General features: G+C 41.6%; 1 protein-coding gene and 1 long non-coding RNA gene across 2 annotated transcripts; both read right to left on the bottom strand.

Annotated features, from left to right (window-relative positions):
* Window positions 1-333: 333 nt before the first annotated feature.
* Window positions 334-1680, bottom strand: LOC147626717 (uncharacterized). Its single transcript, XM_086816974.1, has 3 exons — window positions 1494-1680; window positions 1286-1415; window positions 334-1199 (listed from the first exon to the last, which is right to left on the bottom strand). Exons 1-3 carry the CDS (start codon window positions 1633-1635, stop codon window positions 386-388), a joined length of 1086 nt encoding a protein of 361 aa, XP_086673100.1. The 5' UTR covers window positions 1636-1680; the 3' UTR covers window positions 334-385.
* Window positions 1681-7834: 6154 nt separating this feature from the next.
* Window positions 7835-8398, bottom strand: LOC147626716 (uncharacterized). Its single transcript, XR_015268696.1, has 3 exons — window positions 8265-8398; window positions 8027-8173; window positions 7835-7907 (listed from the first exon to the last, which is right to left on the bottom strand). It is a non-coding gene; the product is annotated as an uncharacterized LOC147626716 (long non-coding RNA).
* Between the last annotated feature and the right edge of the window lie 1809 nt (window positions 8399-10207).

The following is a 10207-nucleotide window of genomic DNA, read 5'->3' as shown; positions in this document are numbered from 1 at the left end:
TCTATTCCCTATATAAAAAATTGAATTACCTAGATAATAGCCCATATCTTCTAGATATGGAAGATTGAGTAAATGGGGAACATGATTGTCTAATTATATTAAAAATTTTCTATATAGGTAACTAGAAAATATCTCAAACTCTCTATATGTCGAGAAGTTTACTAAGTAGGAAACCACCAAAGTGCACTTGTTAATCTATGTGGATTAACAAAAACCACTGGCATGCATTGCCCAATATGAAATCCTCTCGTGAAGTGTGATTTGAGAGAGAGAGAGAGAGAGAGAGAGAGAGAGACGCTAGTAAAAAATTAGAACTGCAGTTTTGAGATACATCTCTAGGATGTGAAATTGTGAATTCCTGTATACGTTTGTATAGTACATGAAGTTACGTTTGTATAGTACATGATGTATCGGTGGACTTAGAAATGTTCAGGAGGTCTAGTATGTTGGCCCAGTTGTCCTGATTGTCATCACATGATTTGGTGGTTGGACTGAGGAGGTCGGAAAGGAGAGACATGTCGCTCTGGGGAGTAATAATGTTCTGCGAATCACTGAGACTATGGTTGCCATAATTATGCGCAGACATCGTCACGGCGGTGGATCCGAGGCTGGGATCGAGCGGACGGACGTCTAGGTCTCCGCCTTGGAAAGATAGGGAGATCGCCTCTTGGCTACCTAGAGCTGAGGAGGAGGAGAAGGGAATCATGTCGTCTAAAACGAGATCCGAATGATCTGTTCCGTTGACAGGTACTTTGGTGCGCCAAGCTGCAGTAGCTTGATTAATATTTCGCAGGGCATCCTCCCACTTTGGCAATGCCATGTAGCTGTGTACTGCAGCTCTTTCTGGGACGCTAATTTCTTCTCCAGGAATGCAGTTTTGCCTCGTAATCAGATAGTCGAAAAACCTCCCAGACGAGCAGGTGTAGCTTGCATCCACCCCGATCCCTCTGGCTTCAGCTTCCATCCTGGCAAACTCCCATTGGGCCATGTGGCTGATGATCGACGGGTCCAGGAAGAGCCTCATCAGCCCGCTCCAGTAATGATCATGATTGAAGCAGGACTGCTCGACCTTAATTGTGGGCAGATGCGTCGCGGGATCGATCCCCATCTTGGACAGCCGCTTCTTCAAGTGCGTGTTCCAGTGGTTCTTCACCTCGTTGTCCGTCCTCCCAGGTAGCTGATAGGCGATGCTCGACCACCTGCTTGTGCACACCATAAACAATTAGGCATTCTTAATTGCTTGTATGTGCGCGCGCGCATCTCATAATGTGTGCTGTGTGCTTACCTGTTCCCCACCAAGGCGTGCAGCTCGATGATCATCCGTTCCTCTTCCGGCGAGAAATTGCCATGCTTGATGTTGGGACGAAGGTAATTGGTCCATCTCAGCCGGCAGCTCTTCCCACATCTCTGCAGACCTGCAAATTGAAAATCAAACGAAAAAACTGAGCTCCCATTTCAATCAACTGTCCAGAAGTGACTAGTTGGTCTCATACCGGCTAGTTGGGAGAGGCTTCGCCAGCTGCCATGGCCGTTGTTTCTTCGGATGAAGGAGACGAGCTTCTCGTCCTCTTCGGCGGTCCACGCACCCTTCTTGAGGCCAGCCTTGTCGTCACAGCAAGGCGGCGCACGACCCATGGTTCTGTTTGTGAAGGTTGTGAAAGGAAGAAAATCGAAAGAGAGGAGATTCAAGGATCGAGCATCAAAGCGTAGGGGCAATGCTCGCTTCCTGCCCTTTTAAATAGAACGACTCCGAACGATGACTCACACTTTGTCTCCCACACGCACGCACTGCTCGAAAAAAATATTTTTTTCACCTCTTAAAATTAAAGGCAATGCATAGACTTAACATAACCGGGATTCAGACTTGAAAATTATTAGAGGTCCTACAAATGTAGGGATTTATACTTAAAATGTGCAAATTCAACCGGAAAAATTACACTACGAACCGGGTTATGTGAGCACTGCACGCACGCAAGTCGTGTTTGAAAAAAAGTATTTTCTTAAAAAGTAAAAAACCTTTATCTAAAAATTGTGAAATTATTCATAAAAGAAAATCTTGAAATCCGAAGGTTTTTGTTTTATAACTTCTCAAAGTCTGGAGGTATTTTTATCTTCAAGTTTTAAATTTGAAAGTATTTTTCAAAATATGTTAAGTGCAAACTACACTAAGCTCGGTTTTTTTTGAACATTGAGTTATAGAACATGAACAACTTCAAATATCTACTTTGGCTGTTGAGTCGACATTAAAAAATATCATATGAAAATGTCTCCTTTTGAAATAAAGAGCTAGACTTCTAGTTTTGGAAGTGGTTAAAGGCTAGAAATTTAAAGGAAAAACTGGCCAAGATCAAGTCTTCAAGACATCTCCTTTAAAAAAAAATAGTTGTCAAGAAAAATACATTTTCTAGCACTCTAGAAATGAGAGAAAAACTTGTTTTTAAACTCATGGTTTAGAATGAGAATGTTTTAGCATCAATGCTGTTGTATTGCCCTTAGCACACCCATGTCCCACATTGAAGTTAGGGTCTCTTTCCATGAGGAAAAAATGCCTGAACATTCTAGAAACTATCCAAAACTACGAATCTCGGGGCACACGGGTGGGCGAACGGCCAATAGTTTATCATCAAGTATGTAAGTAGTAATATTGTTTACTCTCCGCTTCTTTCTACAATTCAATGCTTTGTATTCTGTTGATCTTGCTTCCACAATTATGTATTCTTACATGATGACAAGTGGAAATCAAAAGTGAAAACTAGGAATCTCGGGGCACATGGGTGGGCGGACGGCCGATAGTTTATCATCAAGTTTGCAAGTAGTAATATTGTTTACTCTCCGCTTCTTTCTACAATTCAATGCTTTGTATTGTGTTGATCCTGCTTCCACAATTATGTATTCTCACATGATGACAAGTGGAAATCAAAAGTGAAAACTAAGAATCACGGGGCACACGGGTGGGCGGACGGCCAACAGTTTATCATCAAGTTTGCAAGTAGTAATATTGTTTACTCTCCGCTTCTTTCTACAATTCAATGCTTTGTATTGTGTTGATCCTGCTTCCACAATTATGTATTCTTACATGATGACAAGTGGAAATCAAAAGTGAAAAAGTAAAACAAAAAATAATTATACCATGTGCACTAGATTGATGACAAGTTTCTCCAACCCTATTCTATTAAAGGTAATTTCCACAAGGCCTTCATATGCCTTTAAACCCCATTTGTCTTTTAATGGGTAAAATTTCCAATTTCTCACATAAATTTAAGGGTTTAAATGTGAGAGATTTTGTGCGTTTATGAGACTCGATTTTCTTTATTTTGTAACAAATTTGATAAGTTTTATGTCATATGAAACTCTGACTCACATTGTTATCATCTTTTCTACTCATTTATCTCATCAATTATATTCTTATCATATCCATCGTGGAAAAAAGAACCTTTGATGTAAATTGAAAGTCCTTGGATACAATTGAGATTTAGAAGATGGAGTCTAGTCTTAAACATATAAGAAATTGTAATCCTTGAGATTCCACATTTCAACATGGGTAGTATGAAATGAGCGATAAATTTGGAAGGTACAATTGGTAAGAAATTAAAAAAAAATTACATGTTTCATAGAAGTTAATGAAAAATGGAATTCATCTTTTTAGTAGTCTTGTAATAATTCTTGTTTAAGTACTCTGGCCATAATTCTTGTTGAAGTACTCTGGTCAGAGTTCTTGTTTGGAAGATGGAGTCTAGTCTTAAGTTCATACAATCAATCATAATCCTTGAGATACTACATTCCAACATAGGTACTGTGAATGGAGATTCATGAGTGATAAATTTGGAAACTACCATTGGAAAGAACATTTTAAAGTTCTTCTTGCCAGCCTACACAATATTCACCACCACATATTGCACCTTGTACCTAAAGCACATCAACAAGGACAATTATTTGTGTTAGAAACCCAACATTTGGTATATTTTTTTGTTGTTAAATGAAAATAATGTTAGCTCGTCTTCACATAAACTTACATAGATTTATAAGCATATGAGGTTGGCTTAGACACTCAAGAGGAGGCCCATCAAACCCCCATCAAACAAAAGCTGCAAAAATGAGGGCTAGACACCTTCATTTCGAGTACCACCACTATTCGAACCTTCACCAATAGTCCAAATTTCTAGTATTGTGGCCATGATTGGCTAAGAGGTTAGCTACACATTTTTCACCTTTGTCTTTGTGAACTCACATACATACGTCTAGTCAAATGCAAAAACTTGTGAGAACCCACCCTTGTTGCTCATAGATAGGACCTCGACAATGTGAGCCTATCTATGAGCAAAAATTCTCACATTGTCGAGGTCCTATCTATGAGCAACAAGGGTGGGTTCTCACAAGTTTTTCCATTTCACTAGACGTCTGCATGTCAGTTCACAAAGACAAAGGTAAAATGTGTAGCTAACCTCTTAGCCAATCATGGCCACAATACTAGAAACACTTGTGGGGATTAACACTTCATGATTCACATATTAGTATACACTCAATGCATGCCTCTCAACATGTATCTTGCATTTGTGAAAGCCCCCCATTATGAGGACAAGCCATTGGTGCACATCTCTTTGGTGGGAACCCCAACGTAGATGCTGATGGGGTCGTTATTTTGTGACCATTGATGGATAGGTGTTAGCTAGGGCCCATGGTGTTAGCCCCAACTAGGGGGTCATAGGGGGCTAGCGGTCCCCCGACCGGAGCCCTTGGATCACAACATTATGGATTTATTGTTAGTGGGCGGTGGTTAGTTGACCACATTGAGAGTGGTGACCATGTTTATGTTGTGTAACCACCTGCATTTGTATACGTGCCTACCACACCATATGTAGCACTATATAAAGACATAGTTATCACAAGATAAGGTATCCAATACTTGTGAGTATCGACTACCTCTATACTTAGTACATCCTCCATCCAGAGCCTCTCTTGATCGCCTTCTAAGCTGTACTTCAGGAGCACACGAGTGGACATCCCCATCACATTGTACCTATCTCAGAATTTTAAGTTCTCTCCATATTCTATCTATTGCATTGTCTATTGCACTTTGTTTTGCTATTTATTGTTATGTTGTGCCTATATTCTTATATCATAGACTATCTCTAATCATGGCCTATTCACACATAGCAAGTGGTTTCCATGTGGATTTTATCTGCCAATCAAGTATAAGTGGCGAACAAGTTAGCATTGTCCATTAAAAAACTGGCTACCAAACTTTAAATCCCCCAATGTTATTGGTCCCCAAGCTTTGTATTAAGCTTGCATGAACTTATTTATTATTTGAAAACACTTGAATAAATAGGTGTGAAATAAAGAACAAAAAAAACTAGTTAACAACCACTCCATGAACATGCCCTAGGCTACCTATGTGCAATTGTAGCAGGGTTCGGGAAAAGACGGGTTCGCTTTAGCCTAGAACTTGTTCAACTTCGGGAAAATCCTTCTCAAATTCTTATGAGAAGGAAATAAAACCCTTTCAAATTTTACAAGTTTTAGTTATATTTTCTAAGTTCATAGAAAATACCATCTCAAAAATAGCAATTTCCTTCTCATTTATTGGTGAAAAGGATTTAGTTCCTTTTCCCTAAAATTGTTTTCCCGAACCCTGAATTGTAGACCCTTGTGACTTGTCTCAATGTAAGTTGTCCTTTTGGTCCTTTCTGGGACCTACCGTCCTTGGAAGTTAGCTGGGGACATGATGAAATAATAGACTAGTTTCCAAGCTGGTAGTGGGAAGAGAGAAAATTAATCATGAAAGATGAATGCTAAAAGCAATTGTGTGGCTGCCCTTCAAATTTGCACATTGGTAATTGGTTGCTTCTCTTGCCGTGGAAATAGACCCAGAGGCTTAATTTGTCGCTAGGGTAGATACTACTTTCCACGCGTCTACAAATAATAGCAACTATCAATTTTCAAGACTTTAGGACAAAAGCATACTTTTGCCCTTGTCTTTTATTAATCAATAATGTAGAGTTGGTACAGCGGCACAGCATGTGGACGGTTGAGATGGATCAAGATTCATGCATGCGTTTAGATGCGCCCACGCATCAAAAGTTGGACAACCTTCACAATTGATAGTCAACGCATCAAAGTCTTACGTGGCTTTCTCGTAAAGTTGGACAACCTTCACAATTGATACTCAACGCTTCAACCTGCATCCGAACCCTACAGCAGTGTTGAAATTTGAAGCCTTAGAAACCATCAAAGCTTTTTTTTCAAACCTTCTAAGGAAGGTCTCTTAGAAAATAAAAAATAAGGGATTGAAAATTTGAAAAAACCTCAAGTGCAAAACTAAGTCTTCAAACACCTCTCCACATGTAAATTAAAACATTTAAATGAATTTATCCCCTCATCATGATCTTGTGGGGTGCTGTCAGTCAATTAAGGGGAAAGATTCTCTCAATTTAAAGTAATGTTTAAAAGTAATCATTTGAATTTCTCTATGAAACCAAAGAAAGCATTACATATTTTTGGGGAATATACATGCAATTGTGGCACTCATAAAATAGTTTGCGAGCATAACAAATTGATGCCAATCTATGTGTGTACAAATGCCTCTGTGTCATTTTTGATCTGCTTCATGTCTATGCTACAAAAACCTCTCTCGAGTAAAGAAATTTAACTTCTCTCTCTCTCTCTCTCTCTCTCTCTCTCTCTCTCTCTCCACTCCTTTCTTTCTCTCCCCACGAAATTCCATTTATGCTCCTGGCATTAAGGAAAATTTGTGGGCAAAAATGGGCCATTTAAGGTTTTGGAAGATTCCAAAAAGATGCTCTCTCAATCAATGAGCTTGGGGGCTCCCTATATGGAGCTTTTAAATGTACTTTCTTAATGGAAAGGCATATCTTGAGCATACCAGCCATGTACTTTCTTAATGGAAAGGCATATCTTGAGCATACCAGCCAGCTAATAAATTTATGGGAGGTTGCATATTTAGAATCTACTCGTTTCATTGAGAGCTTTCCAACGATATTTCTCATGAGGGGGTTTTGACATAAGGTGGGGAACACTACAAGGGATCGGGCTCATACCCGTGCTCCTAGCCACTAAAAATGACTTGTGAAAAAAAGTAGCGGGCCCGTGTATCATTGCGGCCACAGACATGCGTGTAAAAGCGCGTGTATAGGACCTCTCAGACGCGCTTATACACGGGTGTATAGCCGCGTTCTTTTCACAGACGTGTTGATACATGCGGCTATACACGCCTTTCTTTAATTTAGACGCGCTTATACACGGGTGTATAGCCGCGTTCTGTTCAGTTCAGATGTACTCAGACGCGTTAATACCTGTGTCTATACACGCGTTTCTTTAATTTAGATGCGCTTATACACGCATAATTGTCAGTTTTGACGCATTAATACACGCGTATTTTACAGATTATCCGCGTATATACACGCGAGTTTTAGCAGTTCTGACGCGTTTATACACGCGAACATAGAGCGAAAAAAAAATTCCAGAGAGTGCTATTTGGTGCCTGAATACTGTTCCAGCATTCCAGCACCCAATAACACTCTCTGGATTTTTTTTTTGTACATTAGACCATCCACGAAGAACATATGCACGAGGGAGATTAAGACAAGAACAACATGAATGCATACATTGTCAATGCACGATTCAAGACAGACATGAATGTAATACTATCGATTCACGATTCAATATTACTATCAAAATTTCATACATGTATACAAGGGAGTCCATATCTCGAAGTAGCCCATGGCTTCAGTTTACAAAAAAATATATACAACCACATCCTCAATATGGAATGTGATACTATAAGTCTGAGTACTACTCAGACCCAGATGATGACTCGGTGCTCCCTCCATGCTCAGATGAGCTCACATCGGTCGGAATGTCCGATGAGTAGTGCTCACGTCCACCCTCTGCAGTGGCGGCGGGTGGATCATCAGCAGCTTGTGCCTGTTCAAGTAATATATAGTATATAAGTATATATATATGTAATTCAATAAACCAAAATCATTCGTTTAGAATTTTCAAGTACCTGTCGACCGTATGGTCTCATGGCTATCTCAAACTGCGCGTCCGTAATACGTCCCTCGGCTCTGAAGATGGCCCACGTGTCACGTCTGCTATGCCGACGAGCATACGCAGTATCGTGGGTTGTGGGCTTCCTCCCCGTAACCCGTCGCTGTATCATAATCAACACAATTTGTAAGATTAAAACAATCATAGAATCAATGAATTAAGTAAACAATCAAATAAAGTGGCAAGATACTTACGAACTCTGCCTCCCATGACTCGACGCCGCCAGATCCGAAATGCGAAGATCCAATGGTCTCCATTTGGATCCGTCGTGCCTCCACATGCTGCCTGCTCTTCACGCCACCCTCTGCTCGTTTCTTTGCCTCCTTCCACTCGCGTTTGTGCGCAGTGGCAGGTTTCTCGGCAGGATAGCCACCTGCAGCTACATTTAACCGGTCATCGTACGCGAGTTTTTTAAGGTGAGATCTTTTATTACTTAAGATCTCCCTTATTCGCGTCCTTCCCCATACATCCGAGAATGTAGCATGTGGGGGATTGGGGTACCGACTATGTACAGCCTCTATCACCTCCCCAACTAATCGGCTATTTTGATCTTTAAATTTAATAAAACAATTTCTATATGAGTTTGATACTACCCCACGCATGTACTCCATTACCTCCCTCCCCCTCGCATCCATCACTATCCCGCCCCTATCGGTCACATCATAGCAGATCACTCTCTTCACCTCTCTCATCTCCTCCTCTTCCGAACTGTCTCCTCTAACTCTTCTCCCTCTATCTCCTCTCTCACCGCGTGCCCTACTACCTCCCCCACCTCCCCCACCTCCCCCACCAAAGCACCCGCCGCATCCTCCACTCCCACTCTTCCTACTGCTGCGGGTGGAGTCACGACTGGGGGATTGTCTACGTGACGGTGGCTGTGAGCCCTGACGTGACGGTGGCTCTGAGGGAGCACGTGATGGTGGTTGTGAGGGTGTGCGTGAGTGTGTCTGGGATGAGGTATGTCTCCTCAGTGGACGTGGAAGAGGAGAAGCTGCATGCCGTCTCGTCGGACTCGTAGGAATAGACGGCACTGGAGTGCCCTGGATACTCGCGGTAGGGGTATAGACACCAGCAGGCAGGGAAGGAGGGGGATGGGCATACATATACTCTCTAAGCTCAACTGGACCAGGATGGCGTCCAAAATGATTCAGCATCTCCATCAGCCAATTACTGTACGCAAATGGATCGGATGAAGAACCTGGAATATCCATAAAGAACCTGCAACACAAATCCTGCAGCACATCATGGGCTGTCTCTTGACTCACACAAATATCATCATTCAAGTCAGTTGTGTTGCCTGCAAATCATAGAAACAGGAAACGCAGTCTCGTGTATACACCCGTGCAGAAACGCGTGTATACACCCGTCAGAAAACGCGTGTACATATACTAGTCCAGAAACGTGTATATTCGCGTGAACAGACTCTGCAGACAGGGTACACGCGCTTTTACACGCGTTTCTACACGCGACCTGCGAAATTTTTTTTTCAAAAGGACCGACCTCCGACAAAGACAAAGTGTCCTTATAAAAGGTCCACTGTTGCCCCTGTCAGAATCATTCACCCAATCGTGTGCACAGAAGCAAAAGGACGGAGACAAACCCAAAAAGCAAAGAGAAAATAGCATAAACAAATCTGAGGAAGGAGACAAGGCAAAGGACAAACTGACTCACCTCTGAAAAAGTGAGTCTTCTTTCTTGCTCGGTTTCCTCCCGTGTGTGCTCCTCTGCTCCCGTGTGTGCTCCTTCTCTTCTCTTCTCGGTTTCGTTTCTGTTGGAAGAGGCAAAAACGAAAGCAGTGTTGATATGTTAGTTCAAAATCTATATTTGGGGAAGGCGGGCTATTTTTAGTTTAAACAGACCGTCGCGTTTATAAACGCGTGTATGTTCGCGTGTATGAGAATTTAGCTGCGTTTATACACGCGTTTTGCAGGAATTACCCGCGGTGATACACGCGATTTTTAAGAAGTAGCCGCGTTAATACACGCAATTTTTAGGAAATAGCCGCGTCAATACACGCGATTTTTATACTTTCATAAAAAACATATTATGATTTTGTGTTTTCTGGTTTGTACATAGGATGTCATTAGTAGGCCTCCCTCCTCTCGACACTTCGACTTAAAAGCAGTGTTGATGTGGA

Source organism: Cibotium barometz, chromosome 22 (genome assembly GCF_041138505.1).
Source record: "Cibotium barometz isolate CiBa-2024 chromosome 22, ASM4113850v1, whole genome shotgun sequence".
Lineage (NCBI taxonomy): Eukaryota > Viridiplantae > Streptophyta > Polypodiopsida > Cyatheales > Cibotiaceae > Cibotium > Cibotium barometz.
Note: the sequence above shows the minus strand (reverse complement) of the source record. Positions and strands in the feature narration are given on the sequence as shown.